The following is a 17,073-nucleotide window of genomic DNA, read 5'->3' on the forward strand; positions in this document are numbered from 1 at the left end:
GAGCAGCAGAGAGCCAAAGTGGGGCAAAAAGAGGGATGCCAGGGCAGAGGTCAAGAGATAGCTCCCAAAGGGCCACACCCCTGCCCTCGTCTTCTGGTCCCTGGGGGAGTGCCAGAGGCCCGAGCAGCTAAGGGGCTGTGCCAAAGTACTGCAGGCCTCAGGGAGCCCTGCACCTCTGAGGTCCACGGAGGCAGGAAGGGAAAGAGGGGCGCTAGCTCCGGCACTCACATCACATGCCTTCATCTTGCTTGTCCCCTGTCGGTCCTGTAGCATCTTTTCCAGCACACCACTCCGAACCCAGATGTCAAACACGGTCCGCCCATGCTGGTACCCCACTTCCTGCACAAACACACCAGGAACCCTGGGACCAGGTGTCAGGAGGCCCCACTTCTGAGCTCAGAAGTGAGGGCAGGCAGGCCTTCCGCACCCCAGACGCACTCACGCAAATCTCGTTGAACTTGCCGAAGTCCAGAGTGCCGTAGCTATCGATGGGGGGACGCAGGTACTCACAGTACTCACTGTTCTTCACCATCTCCAGCTGCCGGACGCAGCACACGTAGGCCAGGCGTGTCTGGATCTCCGCCATGTTCAACACCTGCTGCCGTCACAGCATCTGAGCGAGGCTCTATGGGCCCCACACGGCCCCATGGACCCCGTCCGGGCACAGCTGCCCGTGTCTCGCACCCTGGCCCTCACCGACCCCTCTCCCAAGGGAAGATACATCTCTGCTAGGCCTGGGAGGAGGGCAGGTGCCCTCCTGGAGGTGGATCCTGGTGGGTAGTGGGCCTGTCCCCTTTCCCCAGAGCTGGTCCAGGAAGGATCCCTGGCAAGGACGTGAGCAAGTGACTGCAGCCCCGTTGGCCTTGGAGCCCGGAATGTGCTACAACCGTCCTCTGCCCACAGGAGGCATTTGGTGGGCAGCACCACGATGCCCATCTTGGGGACAGAAGCCACAGAGGAGCCACAGAGAAGCCACAGAGGAGCACTTGGCTGCCTGGGCACTGTGCAGAGCTATGCCCCCACCTTAACTTTTGTGGCCAAGGGGTTCCAGCGCTTCCACAGCAGCCACCATCCAGACAGTGCATCGCCATAGTTGGTGAGGTCCGTCTCGTCCTGGCTGCCCACGTCAATGGCAATCACCACCTTTGCCCCCATAGACCTGGCCACATCCGCTGGGGAGAAGACAGCCTTGGTCACCACCCAGGATAGGCATGCAGAGCCCCAGGTGCGAGCAGGGCTGGGGGGCGGGAGGCATAGACAGATAGAGCCTGCAAGGGCCAGAGGGTCTCCTGTCCAGTGTCACTCCTGAGCCTGCAGAGGGGCAGCCTAATGCACAGAACTGTCCAACAGGTGACAAGTGTGCCCAAGGGAGGGGCCTCACCCACAACAACCCTGGCAGTTTCTGGCAGTTAGTTCCAACTGTGGGCACAGATGGGACATAATTGCTCTCGGCTCCTCTGCTTGGCCCTTGTTCTGAGCGCTGCTGAGCTGACAAACAGGGCCATATGCTGGAGCACACGATGCCCAGGCGTGTGTGCACAGGGCACGTGTCTGCAAGGGCCTGTGCGTGTTCGCTGGGAAAACGTGTGCCACCGGCCCTCCTGGGCGTGGACGGTGGCTGCGGCAGGGGTGGGGGCAGTACCTGGGAGGTTGTTGATGTAGCCCCCGTCCATCAGCAGGTGTCCGTCTTTGGGGTCGCAGAGGGGAGGCATGTAGCCTGACAGAGACATGCTGGCACGCACGTACCTCCACAGGGAGCCTGGGAGGGAGTTGCAGGGCAGTGGGGGTGGGGAGGTCACCAGAGCCTGCCAGGGGCAGGAGGGGAGCCTTTCGCTGCCCACAGTGGGTTCTTGCCCTGGACCCTTGGCTCAGAGCCCTGCCAGCATGGGGTCCGCAAGTCTGCACGTCCGACGTCTGGTGGATGGCACCAGGCCTGGACAGACACACCCCTTGTTTTCCCTTCTCTACAAGGTAGGCTCTCTCCATGGAGAGGGTAGGGGGAAGGTGAGAGCCCCAAGGGAGCCCTGGCTGGTTCTGCAGTCTCCCCACTTTCTGCTCTGTGTGCCACAGCCTTCTGTGAGCCCCTTCTGTGAGTGGGAACTCACGTCCAAAGAGACACACACACTCAGCTCACAAACCACTTTGCCCTGGAAAAGGGCCCTCAGCTGCCACCCACGCACTGGCCTTCTCACGGTCCCCAGACCACCAACTGCTGATCTGAGCGCACAAAACACATGCCCTGCATGTGCCCTTTGCAGCGCGCCCCCTGGCCCGAGTGTGCCCTTTGCCGTGCGCCCCCAGCCTGAGTGTGCCCTTCGCCCCACGCCCCCCCCCCCCACGAGTGTGCCCTTCGCCCTACTCCTCTCCACTCTCAGTTCACATTGTTATCGCCACCTTTCTGGGTCCAGTGTGGGCTTCTGGGTGCTTCCAGACTCTTGGTTCTGTCCCTACCCGTTTCTCTCACACTCATGGCAGGATCCTCTCTGGGTTCAGACCTCCCTGAGCTCCTTGTCTCCTCTGGGTCATCTTGGTGCTTCCTCTAGTTCATGGAGCTGCCAGGTTCTCTGCCTGCCCGCCCCCTGCCCCCGCTGAGCTGGTCCTTCAATAGCCCTCCCCTGAGCCACACAGCCCCGAGAGGGGGGAGCTGTGCCCTGTGCGTGTCTGAGCCCGTATCAAGGGGAACCCGAGGAGGAGGTGCTCACCGTCCGTGTGGACGCGCATAGCAGAGGCCGTGATGTCTGTGGTGATGGTGAAGTAGGGGATCCACAGGTCCTGCAAGGGGACGGCAGGACTCAGAGGGCCTTCCTCCCCCACCGCCAGCCCTCGACCCTGCAGGTCTGGAGGCTCGAGGGGATGAGGGAGGTCCCTGCTTGGGGGGGGCACCTCGATCTGCCGGTCCTTGAAGACGCTACAGATGCTGCTGTTAAAGCCGGCCCCCGAGAACATGGACGTGATAGGGTAGGTCAGGTCCAGCACGGTCTTCACCATCGACGTCATGTCCTGAGTGGGCAGGGCACACATGAGACCGCTGCAGAGGATGAGGGGTTCACACTCCCCACCTGCTGGCATGGACAGTGGATGATCCCATGGGACCCAGCCGGGAGCCCAAATCTGGGAAGGGAGCAGGGACCCAGCACACGTGTGTGCTTCCCGTGAACAGAACAAGGGTGTCTGGGAACCGTCCTGAAGGGTCTCTGGGGGACGGATGCCAGAGCGTGAGCAGCAGGGCTTGGGGGTCCTATGAGGATGGCCACTGACGCCTGGCTCTCACTGCCTGCTCAGTGGGCAGGGGAGGCGAGAGTTCAGGACAAAGCTCAGTCCAGGACCAACACTGGTAGGTGAGTGATCAAGACAGCTCCCTGCTGAGGTCCCCAAGAGCAGTAAGACCTGTTGATTTCCCCAGGAGGAGGAGCTGCCCTGCCCCAGCATGCTTGGGGTGAACCTCCACATTCCGCCACGGCAGAAACCGCATAGGGCTCCGTGAAGGAGTGGGTCTGTCGAGAGCCCTTTCTGCCAAAGACCCCCAAATCTCTCTCCCTGGTGGGACTGAGGCCCATCCTTCTCCAGTGAAGATGGCGGCCATTTAGACCTGCACGGAGCAGGACAAGTGACTGGGCAGGCAGCACTGGCCTTGCCCCAAGAATGCCCGGGCTCAAGGCTGCCTGACTTCTTAAGGGTCGGGGATGGAGAGGAAAGATCCTCCCTGCCTCTGTGCAGACAGAAGCTGAGATGGAAAAGCCCAGAGCACAGGCCATACATGAGGCGGGCCCCAGCTGAGGGTGAGCTGCCCCCCAGCGTGCTCACACTGAGATGAACAGAAAGATAAGCAGGACAGCAGGACAAGCAGAGGGGACAAGTGCGCTGCTGGAGGACAGGGACTCAGGACAGTGTGGCACCCCCAGGGTCCTCACTCCTGAAGAAGCCCCTGTCTAGCACCAGAGAGCCTGCAGAGCCAAGCTGGCGGCCCCCACCACCACCACCTCCCTCACCGTGGCAGGAGGCCAAAGGCTCCCTCAGAAAGGCAGGGACAGAGGACAGCCTGGACAGGATCCATCCCACCCTGCTTGCCAAGTGGCCTCCCAGCAGGGTCCCATGACCCAACGCACAGTGAGGACAGTGGGGGCAGCAGGCCCAAAGTTCTGTGGCCATTCCCACATCTGTGCCAGACCAGCAGAGGTGGGGAAGGGAAATGTCTGCCTGGCCTGTGACCGGACCCTCAGCTGAACTACAGTAACATTAGATCTTCCTTCCATTGGCACTAACCTCTCCATGTCGTCCTCAGTCACCTTTATAAATTAAGACCAGACGCCAACCAGAACCAAACCCCCAACTTGGATGTCCTTACTTGCTCTGTGCACCTCATTCCCCCCCAACCCACAAACCCCGCTCTGAGGCCAGAGCCCCACAAAGCCGTGAGCAGGGGCCCAAGGTCCCAATGTCGTCCTGCTCCCGCAGCACCACAGGAACCTGGTGCTGAGCTCCCGGGAGGGCAGAGGCCCCTCACCTCAGCCCACTGCTTGGCCCGGATCCGTATCTGGCTGTAGTTCCGCTCCTCCGAGTACAGGGCGCCCATGAAGGCCCCGATGGACGTCCCTCCAACCATGTCCACAGGGATGCCACACTCCGTCAGGGCCCGGATGATGCCGACCTGGGCACAGCCTCTACACCAACCAGGAGCACACAGCAGAGGTAAAGCACCGTCTCCAGGGACAGGAACCTGCCATGCGCTGGCAAAGGCGCCAGAGATGGTCCTCCCAAGCCACCCCCTCCTCCTCAGTGCCTGCCTCTTGCACAATCACAGGAAACGGGCAAAGACACAACCCCGTGGACACTACTGGGACACGAAGCTGAAGAGGCTTTGCACAGACTCAGGAGGGTGGGAGACACACCGAGCCCCACCAGAAGGGGGTTCTGATAAATGCCCGAAAGGCAACACCGCAGGGGGCTGGGGAGGGGACATGGACGAGCCCCCACAGGGACAGGAAAGCCAGCGTGTGGCTGAAGCCATCACTCTGAGCCTCACACCACTGTTCCTGTTTCTCATCTACGATCCCCCAAAGTCGCCAGTCCCAGGGAACAGGCCACATGACCACGGCCAGGAGGAAACAAGCAACAGAGGTGGGCCCAGAGGGAGCCCGGTAACACAGACAGGACACAGGCTCCAAACAACCGTGCCCAGCAAGTCCCAGGGGCCAAAGGGGTTAGCAGCCTGCATGCCTGATGGGTCAACGAGTACGCAAAGTGCTACATACACGTGCCAGGGACGTGGCTTGGCTCGGAAAGGAAGGGAATTCTGACACAGGCCACCACGTGGACCAATGTGAGCCCCTTCCGCTGAGTGAAAGATGCCAGAAGGACAAGGACTCCCCTCACTTGAGGGCCTGGGAGGGATCGAGCTCATGGACACAGTGGAGAACAGGGGCTGGGGCCAGGGGTGGTGGGACTGGGCAGAGGTTCAGTTTGGGAAGATGGAACGTTCTGGTGATGAACAGTGATGTTGGCACAACACCATGAATGTACTTAATGGTACCAAATTTTACAGTCGACAATATTCAAAATGGTAAATTTTATGGCATGCATATTTTAATACTACTAAAAAAAGTATTTAGTATCACCACAAAAAATTGAATACTCAGGCATAAACCTAAAAAACATTTCCAGAAATTAAAGACAAGACTGATAATTTGGCACAGAACTGAAAAACTGTAAGACAGGGCCAAACAGCAACTTTAGAAGCGGAGATACGGCGTCTGACATGAAGAATGCAATCGGCGGGGTAGGCAGTGGGCCAGGCACACTGAAGAGAGCCCCCTGAACACAGGGTAGAAAAGGGTGCTCACTGAGGATGGTGGCCATGAAGACCACGCCCCAGAACGGACGTCCAGGCACCTAGAGAACGTGTGGGAGTCGGCAGAGGAGCCCAGAAAGAGAAGAAGGGGATGGGGCAGAAGCCACATCTGGAAAGACAGACAGTGGTCTTCGACTTCAAGCCTCAGATTAAAGGAGCACCGTGAACCCCAACTCCCACGTTGCTGGAAACCCAAGGCAGAAAGAAAGTTCCAAGCAGCCTGAGAACAGAAGGCAAACTGCGGGCACAGGTGCAGTGCAGGTGGGCTGCCTCTCTGTCCTCTGAGGTCACGACACAACACCCACCACCCATAACTTAGGACAAGAACAGCTTAAATCAAACAGGTCAAATTATGGAAATAATACAGATAAGAGCAGAAATTCAGGAACCGAAAACACACCGGAGCGAGGACCAGCTCGGAGGGAGGGGTGTCAGGAGTGAGAAAGGGCACATCTGCAGAGATGCTCCGGTTAAAACAGTGAGAAGTAGGTGTGAACCTCACGCCTGAGTAGGAGAAATTCAGATAAAATGGACATGTTCCTAGAACAGCAACACTTGCCAAACCTGATACGAGAAAATCTGAATCGTACTATAACCATCAACATAACTGAGCCTTTAACTTTTAAATCTCCACAAAGAAAATTTTATGTCCAGATGGTTTTACTAGTGAACGCTACTGAACACATATAGGGAAGAGTAGCACAGCTCTTACATAAAAATTTCAGAAAATAGGAAAAGAAGAAGCACTTCCCAACTCAATTTTGAAGCAAGCGAACAAACCTACACGCATTTCAAGAAAGGACAAGTGCACTCAGATTCAAGGGGGTCCAGTAATATGTAAACCGAACAGCACACTGTGGGAAAATGGGTCTATCCTGAGAATACAATGTTTGTTTTTATTTAAAAATCAGTGTGATTCACCACCTGAACAGATACACAAAAGCCACCATTCAAGACGCACCCTCAGCGAGCTACGGATACAGGGGCACCTCCTCGACCTGACAGACGGGAACACCTGCAGCCAAGCTCACACTCAATGACAAGAGCAAACGCGTTCCCTCCCACAGCAATTAGGCAAGAAGAAGAAACAAAAGACATAAACATATTTTGGAAAGAAAGATAAAAATTGCCTTTATTCCCAAAAGACATAACTTGTATACAGGAAATGCAACAAAACAAAACAAAACAAAACAAAAAAACTGGTAAAAAGTTACTAGTATGAGTGAATTTAGCAAGGTTGTAAGATACAGTATCAAGGTACAAATATCAATCGTGTTTCTATGTATTGGCAGCGACACTTTGAAACTGAAATGTAAAAGATGACATTTACAACAGGAAAAAAAAATCCTATGAGATACTTAGCTGATTTTAAAGAATTTATATGGCAGCACAAAGCACCTAAAGGAGCCAAAGACAATTCTGGAAAGAAAACAAACAAAACAGAAGGATGTGTAGAGTGTGAAGTCAAGATTTGCCACAAGGCAGCTGAGGCAGCATGGTGTGTCCTGAAGGACACACATGACAGAGCCCCGTCACGGTCACAGCAGAGCCATGTGGGTGACAGCCACCCTGGCGACCTCATGGGAGGGAAAGTCTTCAGCCACAGGTGTGGCTACAAAACGGCCTCGACTGTCACAAGAAACATAAGGCGAGTCACAGACCTGAACGTACAAGCTAGACACACAGAACAAGACAGAATGCCTTTGTGACCTCGGGACACGCAAGGGCGCTCAGAACACCAGAAGCAGTAACCATAAAAATGGAAAATCACACTTCATCAAAACTAAAAACTGTTCATCAAAGAAATGCCATTGAGAGGAGTGCCTGGGTGGCTCAGTAGTTAAGCATCTGCCTTTGGCTCAGGGCGTGATCCCAGGGTCCTGGGATCGAGCCCCACATCGGGCTCCCTGTTCGGCGGGAAGCCTGCTTCTCCCTCTCTCACTCCCCCTGCTTGTGTTCCCTCTCTCACTGGCTGTCTCTCTCTGTCAAATAAATAAATAAAATCTTTAAAAAAAAAACTTAAGGAAAAAAAAGAAATATCATTGAGAAAATGAAAATCAAAAACTGAGAAACAAAATTAGCAATAAATATATCTGGCAAAAAACTTGTGTTCAGACTATATAAATAATTCCTCTGAATCAATAATAAAAGGCAAACCACCAGTTAAACATGAGTAAGGAACGTAGATGTTAGGAAACGAGACACAAATGGCCAGCAAGCATATGACATCATTAGTCCCCAGGGAGAGGCCTCCCGGCACAGGAATTACAATTCAAAATCCTGACAATACCAAGGGTCGGCAAAAATGCCTGAACGTCAGACGTCGTTGGTGGGGGGGGCGTAGAGTGTAAAATGAGCCCCATGAGCAGGTATGTGCCCAAGAGGAAAGAACAGCACACAGAGATTTGTGCAAAAACACTCACAGCCATTTCCCCCATAATAACTCAAGTGACCATGGCCAGGAGCGGGGTAAGCAGAGTGTGGCAGACGGTGGAACGCGCTCCGTGGTACCGCTGATGTGGCCTCACACGGCAGGCTGAGAGAGCAAAGCCAGACGCAAGCCCGCACGGAGCAGAAAAGCGAGGCAAGCGGGACACCTGCGTGAGTATTCTCAGAGAAAGTCAGCATCGCACTTGAGGAGCAAAGAGAGAAAACCATGGAAAAAGCACTCAGACATTCGAAATATGTTTTAAGGGTTTTTTAAAGACTTTATTTATTTGACAGAGAGAGAGCGCGCACAAACAGGGGCGGCAGGGAGAGGGAGAGGGAGAAGCAGGCTCCCCGATGGGCAGAGAGCCCACCGTGGGGCTCGATCCCAGGACTCTGGGATCATGACCTGAGCTGAAGGAAGACACTTCACTGACTGAGCCACCCAGGCGCCCCAGACATTAGAAATATTTTAGAAGATCTATTTGAGAAAAATCACCTGGAAAGCAGAACAAAAAGACAAAGATGGAAAATGAGGGCGAGGAAAGACAGGAGAGCTTGGGAGCCCATCTCAGATGCCTGACCGGGCGTCAGAAGCCCCACGAACAGAGGACAGAGCCCAGGGTGGGGGAACATCATAGAACATTCCCCAGGGCTGAAGTTCATGATTTCCAAATTTGGAAGGGCCCCTGGGGCCCCCCTCAGTGCAGTCGTTGGATGGACTGCTCCCAAGACACGTGGCCAAGTCCCTGCAGGGACAGGAACTAAGAGACCCTCCCACAGCTTCCAGAGGGAAAACAGGCCTCAGGAATGAAGCAGCACCGGGCATCACAGGGACACTGGAAGCTCGAAAGACAATGGCAGCATCCCTTAGAAATTCTCAGGGAAAATTACTTCCAGCTTGGATTCCACACCCAAATCATCACCGAGGACATTTTCTGGCTACGCAGGGTCTTAAAACTTTTGCTTCCCAAACATCTTCTCTTAAGGAAATGTGTAAAGCAGGAACGCTACCCAAATCAGGAATGTGTCAGGAAAGAGGGAGGCGTGGAATCCAGAAAATGAGCTTAATGCGGGAGGGACAAAGGCAGGTCCCCGGATGACAGTGAAGGGAAACTCCAAGACCACGTCCCAGCAGCCGGACTGGAAAGGAACCAGCAGAGCCCAGAGGTGGTGGGAGGTGTGTGTGTGGGGGGGACTCTCATACACGGTGAAGCAGAGGCTGCTCGGGACGGTGGCGAGCACACCGACAGGAGGCGGACGCTCCAGGGGTGGTCTGGGCACCGATCTGCGACACCCAGGAAACAGCGAACGGCAGCTACGAGGAAGGGCACCCAGCTACACCTGTGCAGTGAGGCACGACCTTGTGCCGAAGGAGCGCCACACCGTAAGAGTAAGAGATGCAGGGACGAGCTGCGGGACCAGCGCGGGAACCATACTGGGACCGTGAGTGGGGAGGAGGGAGATGGACTGAGAGACAGAAGATAGAGGATGGATGGATGGGCGGACGGACGGACGACAGATGGTAAGTAGATGAAGGATGGGTGGACAGATAAACTGAAAAAACCAAACAAGTGGAACAGGAACGCCACTGGGAAATGTAGATGCAGGTGACGGTCCTGGGGCACCTGTGGACTTGGGGTCGGGCAAGACGGGCAGAGGACTGCCTGAGCAGACGGCCACGTGGCTTGTAAACTAAGTGTTATTTTGACTAAAACTAAATTTTCATTGAACATGCTTTGAGCACGCCTGCAAACCAGGTCCGAGTGGGGCCACCTGACTGTCCTAGCCCCACAGCAGCAGCCTGGCTCTCGCCTTCAGTGTAGCGACATTAGGCTGATCATCTGGTTCTCTAGGCCCACTGGCTCAGCTTCCAAGCACAAGCACAAGAGGAGGGTCACATCAGACAGGTGAGCACAGAGCACTTGCTGCGTCGCCAGGCCAGGCCACGTCCGGGAGTGAGCCGGGGTGGGGGCTGTGTGTCCACCCTCTGTCCTGTCCTAAGGGCCTCGGGCAAGACTCCAGGCCTCCGAGGCTTCCAGGTGGGTAAGTGCAGAGAGTGGGCTCCGACATGCTCCTCTACACTATCCTGGTCCTTTCTAGACAAGAAGGTCTGGGTCCTCCTTGGCCTCCAGGCTGGACCACATCTCTGACCATAATTGGCCAGGAGTGAGCACAGGTCTGGCTCCACAAGCAGGAGATACCTTGGAGGGTGCCCCCTGCCCCCATGCCATGGCACTCCCAAGGGGCTTCAGTTCTTCCGACCTCCTCCCTCCTCCAGCTCACTTTGAAAATGATGTTCTCGGGACACTGGAGCTGCTGAGCCAGGAACCTGCTCCTGGGCCCTGGGGAGAGGCCAGCACCAGCAGCAGGGCCAAGGGTAGAGAGGGCGGTGGTCATGCAAAGTGCTCAGGAGGCCCTGCCCAGGGATGGCCCTGAGTGCCTCACTCGGCCAGAGGGGGGCGTGAGGGACTGTACCCCACAGGGCACCCCCAGCCCAGGACCCAGCCCGGGTGCCTCTTGCCCTTCCTCCCTCCCTCCGAGGGGCAGGGGTCCAGCACAGATGTGGCAGGCACTGCTCTGCCTTTCCACGAGCATCTGGTTCGCCAGCAGAAGGCCTGGGCCTCATCACCCCTCATGGTGGCCCCAGGCTCCACTTCTGCTCAGGTACAAATTCCTCTTTAAGTTCAGGAGAACGGTGGCAAAGGCCAGAGTGACAAACACAGGGTAGCAGTCATTTAAGGAACTCAGAGCCCACAGAACTCAAGAACGCTGCACTAGGTTTGCAAGCAGAAGAGGCCAGCACTCTGTCAAGTGTGTATTAAAATGGAAAGAAACTCACCCGGAGCCCAGTGGAAAAACTGGCAAAGGATAAGAACAGAGTTTTCAGAGCAGGCACGAATGGCCAACAGACAAGCAGACACTTCTGGCAAAGACTATTAGAACAAGCCACAAATCTTCGACTGCACTGGTAACCATCAAAACCTGGGACAGCCTATGGGGAGCACTACTTAGCAAGGTGCACCCAGGTGCAGAAAAATGCTTGGTCATGCGTGGGGCCGATCTATGGGGACTGCTCCTAGGACAAGCTCAGAGGCCTCTTCATCAGCTCACATGCGCGCAGACACACACACACACACACACACACACACACACACACACACACACACACTAGCAGCTGCAAGTGGGGTGGGGTGGGGACTCACCTTGCCCCACCTCCCCCAAGCACCAGGGCAATGGCGTTGCCCGTCAGCACCCGAGCCAGGCGGGAGAAGTCTGAGTGCCGGTCTGGGGGCCTCTGGAAGACTCGCTGGTACATTTCCACCTGAGAGAGAGGGCCAGCAGACAGGAAGGGCTCGGCCAAGTCCCACACACTGTGGCCTAAGCAGGGTGGTTTCCTCTACTCCGGACCCAAAGCCCTCTCCAGGGCACAGCAGGGTCTGTCTGATACTGACCCTGGCAGCACCATGGTGCCCAGGCTTGCCTGGAAGGAAGCCCTTACAGGGCACGTGGGTGAGGGAGCAGTGTGGGCAGCTGGGCTACATACCCACAGGCCTAGCAGGAGACCACAGAGCCCCCCACAGAGCCCCCAGAGTGGACGCTGCTCCAGGGCATGGGCTGTCAGGACACTGTCCACTGAGCTGTGGGGCCAGGCAGGCTGTGGCATGTGGGTAGCCTCTGGGGCGCCCAGCCCCCAAGCCCCCGGGGCGGAGGCTCTGTAACCTCCCCCCTTGGCTCCCTGTGGAGGTACGTGTGTGCCAGTATGTCTCTGTCAGGCTACATGCCTCCCCTCTGCGACCCCAAAGACGGGCACCTGCTGATGGACGGGGGCTACATCAATCTCCCAGGTCCTGCTCCCAAAGACCAAAGCTCAAGCAAATGCGAGCTTACAAATGGGAGCTTACAGAGAGGCAAGGCACCCTCATCAGCTCCCCAAGGAGCTCAGACTACAGAGGGAATGGGAAGGAAATGCACTACTCAATCACACAGCAAGTCAGGAGCGCTGTGTTCTGAAGGCCAGGAGCTTCCACAGGCCCGGCCCACCACGCAGACCTCACCAGCTTGGGCATGCTTCTCCTGGAGAAGACGCGGCGAGGGCAGCAGAGGTGCAGGTGGCCAGAGCACCAGCTCCGCATGTTCAGCCACTCGACGGTGCGGGAGGGCGCCGGCCCGTCCTCCCGGTGCAGGAGCACCAGCTGCTTCTGGGCGCGCACGGCCGTGCTCTCCAGCATCCGCTCCAGCTGCAGGAGAGCAGAAGAGCTGCAGGCCAGAGGCGGCTGTCACAGAGGCCCCACTGACCTGCCCCACACAGGCAGGAGGGTCAAGGGCAGGGCCTTGGCGGGTGGCAGCCCGGTTCTGTGGGCTGGCTCAGCGGTGGTGTGCTCTGCCCTGTGGCTGTCGAAGCTGTGACCCCGGGTCTGCCTGGCCATGAGCCGGCTTCACGCCGGGCTGGGTAAGAGTGGCTGCAGGGAGCTGTGGGAGTGTACAGGAGGGGAGGGGCCTCCCCCGTCTGCTCTGACAGCACCTCCTGGGCACACGCTGCGACCTTCGCAGTGATGCATCTGCAAACACTCTCCTCTGCACCTCTCCTTGCAGGAGAGGAACTTGCTCCAGAGGCGGGTGATCTTTAGCTGCCCCAGGGTCAGAGAGGAAGGAGGTAGGGAACGTAATGTACACGGAAGGAATGGCCAGCCTACACTTCATACCCTTGAAGCTGGAAACAAAGTGGGCCGACGATGTAACTTCACAGCTGAGAACAGACAGATGGTGGGGCACTCACAAATAGGGAACTAAACAGTCATAAAAATGAGTGAAACAATATGGATAAAGCTTAAACACCTAAGTGTTGAGGAAAAAAGGACATTTCAAAGTGAGATAAAATAGGACACTATTTTTATCAAATTTAGACCTAAAAACAGTGCGTATACATTCACAGTAAAACAGGAAAGACTCAACTTCACAAGAGGCCCCCTGGGGGCCACGTCAGGGCACCTGCCCTGCTTTGTGCTAAAACCACCAGAGGTGAATACAGCAAAATGTTTCCAAAACACGCAGGGCAGGTATCTGGGTACTGCCTTTTATTATGTCTTTTCCTGAGTTCTTGAAATATTTCATTCAAAGGAAAAGACAGAGAAACAGAGGGGCATAAAGAGAGTGGGCCCTGACCAGGACCCGCCCAGCCTGCAGCCCTGCCACCACCACCCTCATGCCTGCCTCACCCTCCCACTGCCAGCCGCGCGCACAGAGGCCCCGCCCCCCCCCAGGCCCACCCGCAGGCCTGCAGCTCACCTCGCCCACCGTGGGTTCCTGCTCACCCAGGCCCACAATGAGGACGCAGTCAGCTTGCCGGACGCAGCGCTGGGTCCAAGGCGTTAGCGTGCTGTCCGCCTGGTAGAGCACAATCCGGTGGATGTCCTCCTGCTGCCCCAGCCAGCTGGACAGCCGGTACTCATGGATACTGGAAGACACGCACGTGAGGGGCACAGATGCTAGAGCACGGACAGACATGGGGGTGTGCAGGCACCGGGGCCGCGGACGGGGGTTGGGGGGCACAAACACCAGGTGTGCACGAAGACACGGAAGGTGCAGTGCAAGGCTGTGCGTGCACCGGCTGCAAGCAGGGAGCTGGGGCTGGCCAGGCTGCTCCCCACACAGAGGCTGGTGTACCTGTCCAGAGCAGCGGAGCCAAGGCGCTGCTTTATGTTGTCACTGGTCAGCAGCAGGATGGGGCCTGAAAACACAAACACGAACTACTGAAAACTGTCCTGGCAGCCCACCTCCCGGGACCTGCAGCCCCAGGGCCTGCAGACAAGAGCTCAACAGGTGGTGGTGGGGTTCTCTGAACCTCAGTCTTCTTGTCTGCACAGGAAGGATTCAAATTTTTGCCACACTGAGACTGTGTGTGTGTGTGTGTGTGTGTGTTGGGGGCAGGGGAAGCTTGTAAAACGCAAGATAATACAGAATTCCCCAAGCCCAGATGAGCAAGGCTGGCTGGATTCAATACGTGTATTGGTGTATTCACCCATGTGGACACGCACATCCTTTCCCATCTTGTGTCTCTGACATCAGCGTGCATCTTTCCTCTATGATGTCTCCATGGACACAGGCGTCGGGGCCTGCCCAACCAGGAGCGCCAGCATCAGAATCCACAGAAAGGTCACCAGGGGCTCACCCACAAGCCTGGGCTGGAGAATGCCTACAGGTCCTGTGGGCTTTCTTCTTATTCCTGCACTTGTGCAGAGCTCTCCGAGAGCTTCGGTTAGAAGGTGAGACCTAAGAAATCACTGCATTGTATTCTAACTGGCAGCATCTGCTTTCCTAGAGGCACACAAAATAGGGGTGTGTCCTACGATGATGGTGCCCCAGCTGAGATGTGGCTATCTGGTCTGACCAGTGCGCACACACAGGTGCCTCGGACTTCAGTGGCAGGGAAGCAACTCCTCTCAGGACCTTGGGGTGAGGGGGCTCATCCCATCGGGGGCCTGCACTCCTGGCTACAAGCTCTAGTTGGTCATCTGCAGGGGTCCTACAGAGGGAGGGAGACCTCTTAGGGCTGGGCTGCATAGTGGGCCTGCAAGGGCAGGCCCTGCCCGGCACTGCAGTGATGTGTCTTGACCACCTCTCTTGGAGGCTGTACAGGACGCGATAGGACCAACAGACTGTGCCTGGCTGCAGGAACACTGAGGAGCCCAGCCCTTAGGCCCTCCAGGGACCCCAGGCTGGGCTCTACCTGCCCACTGGTGCATGTCTCCCGTGTAGACACCCCTGCCTAGACTCAGGGGGGCTCTGAAGGGGACCTCAGGGAAGTGCGGAGCCCTCAAAGGTAGTACTCTGGGCTCCTGGGCTCCTGTAGCACGGGCTGCAGCTCCTAGCAGGGGTCTGCTGAAGGCCAGGCAGTAGGCAGGTCCAGGGCCCAGAGGAGAGACAGGATGGCTCACCCACACTTGAGTCTGTGGCTCTGTGGGGCAGAGCTGAAGTGGACATCCAGCCAGGCTGCTGCTCCAGCCTGTTCTGGCCTGGCTGCCAGACAGCCTCCTTCCCAAACACTGGAAGCTGAGGAAAAGGAACAGCTCCTCCAAGTGCCAGAAGAGAATGGCTATCAGCCTAGAATCTTCCTCCAGAAGGGAGAGCAACCTACACGGGCATGGGCACCTAACTTTCGGCAAGTATGTCAGCATGGCAGTGGGCCAAGTTCGGTCTCTGAAAAGGAGGGTCTGGTTCGCTGAAGAACCCTACAGACAAAACGAATCTTGACTCCTACCTGCCATCATCACCAGAAGCAATCCCAAATGGACTGTAAACTGAAAAGGAAAGGTAACACTGCAAAGCGTTTAAAAGAACGTCTTCCTGCTCGGGGACAGCATGCAATTCCTTCAGGAAAATACAAAAGCAGTAACAATGTAAGAAAAAAATTGATAAACTGCCCTGAATTAGAATTAAGAACTTCTGTTTTCAAAAGACATCATTAAAAGAATAAAAAATCAAACCACAGAGAGAGAAAGATATGTGCAGTCTTGGCACCCAAACAAGGGACTGTGTCTGGGTCACATAAAGAATCACGCCCACCACCAAGGAGAAGACGGCAACCCAAGAGAAAGCTGCTGGGCAACCCAGCAGGCACTTACAGAGAGGGCATCCCGATGGCCAATGAACAAATTATCTTCTTAGCCACTGGGAGATGCAGACTGAAGCCACAAGGAGAGGCTGCCACACATTCACTACCACACACAGAGACAAGACTAACCACCCAGAGAAGCGGACCCCCCGTGACTTCATCCAGGGGCGCCCGGTTGGCTCCGTCCATGGAGCGTGCCACGCTTGATCTCGGGGTCATGAGTTTGAGTCCCACGATGGGCAAAGAACTTACTTCAACAACAACAACAAGACCCAAGACATTCTCTAGGACAGACTCTATGTTAGGCCACAAAACCTGTCTTGATAACCCTTAAGACTGAAATCATACAAAGTTTTGTTTCTGGCCACAACGGTATGAAACCAGAAATCAGTAACAGGAGAACCAGAAGATTCACAAATGTGTGGAAACTAAACAACACCCTCCTGAACTACCTGCAGGTCAAGGAAGAAACCTGGAGACCAAGGGAAACACAAACACAGCATCCCAAACGCAGGGAGGGAGCAGTCGGTTGTGGAGGGAGGGGCCCAGAGCTACCAAAGTGCTTGGAGAAAGAGGAAAGATCTCAAATCAAGCACCTAGCTTGCTTTATTTATTTATTTAAATAATTTATAGACTTTATTTTTTAAAGCGTATTCAGGTCTATGGAAAAACTGAGCACAGAGCACACAGAGTTCCCATGTACGCCCTCCCTTCACCAGCCCGTTTCCCCGTTACCAACATCTGGCGTTAACGTGGCAGGTTGTCACAGTCCATGAGCCAATACTGACGCATGAGGACGACCTGGAGTCCAGCGTGCATACCAGGGTTCCTCACGCTGTACACGGTTCGGGTGTGGACAAACGTGGAACGACGCGTACTCACCACTGTGCTATCACACAGAGTATTTTCACTGCCCTAAAAATCCTCCATGCTCCCCCTTTCCATGCCTCCACCCCCCAACCCCTGGCTACCGCCAATCTTTTCACCGTGTCCATAGTTTTGCGTTTTCCCGAATGCCGGAGAGCTGGAATCACACAGCACGCAGTCTTTTCAGACTGACCTCTTTCACTTGGTAACACACATTTAAGGTTCCTCAGTGTCTTTGGTTTGCTAAGGCTTTGAGTTTTTTTGTGAAGGACCTAACTTTATACCTTGGGTAACTAGGAAAGGAATAGCAACTAAA

The 17,073-nt window shown here is 55.7% G+C and overlaps 1 protein-coding gene across 4 annotated transcripts in view; it reads right to left on the reverse strand.

Moving 5' to 3' along the window:
* The window catches only part of PNPLA7 (patatin like phospholipase domain containing 7), a 66,604-nt gene that overhangs the window by 1,276 nt on the left and 48,255 nt on the right, over window positions 1-17,073 (reverse strand). For 3 of the 4 annotated variants that reach the window (XM_040632296.1, XM_040632294.1, XM_040632295.1), the window contains 11 exons: window positions 13,943-14,006; window positions 13,565-13,733; window positions 12,334-12,516; window positions 11,482-11,600; window positions 4,505-4,661; window positions 2,884-3,000; window positions 2,703-2,772; window positions 1,643-1,759; window positions 1,024-1,172; window positions 443-595; window positions 229-339 (listed from right to left, as the gene is read on the reverse strand). In XM_040632296.1, the coding sequence (XP_040488230.1) occupies window positions 229-339; window positions 443-595; window positions 1,024-1,172; window positions 1,643-1,759; window positions 2,703-2,772; window positions 2,884-3,000; window positions 4,505-4,661; window positions 11,482-11,600; window positions 12,334-12,516; window positions 13,565-13,733; window positions 13,943-14,006 (1,409 nt within the window). Of the gene's footprint in view, window positions 1-228; window positions 340-442; window positions 596-1,023; window positions 1,173-1,642; window positions 1,760-2,702; window positions 2,773-2,883; window positions 3,001-4,504; window positions 4,662-11,481; window positions 11,601-12,333; window positions 12,517-13,564; window positions 13,734-13,942; window positions 14,007-17,073 lie in introns of those variants that run through there. The other variant, XM_040632297.1, reaches the window with a different exon arrangement.

This window comes from Ursus maritimus, unplaced genomic scaffold (assembly GCF_017311325.1).
Source record: "Ursus maritimus isolate PB19 unplaced genomic scaffold, ASM1731132v1 scaffold_17, whole genome shotgun sequence".
In the NCBI taxonomy this organism is placed as follows: Eukaryota; Metazoa; Chordata; class Mammalia; order Carnivora; family Ursidae; genus Ursus; species Ursus maritimus.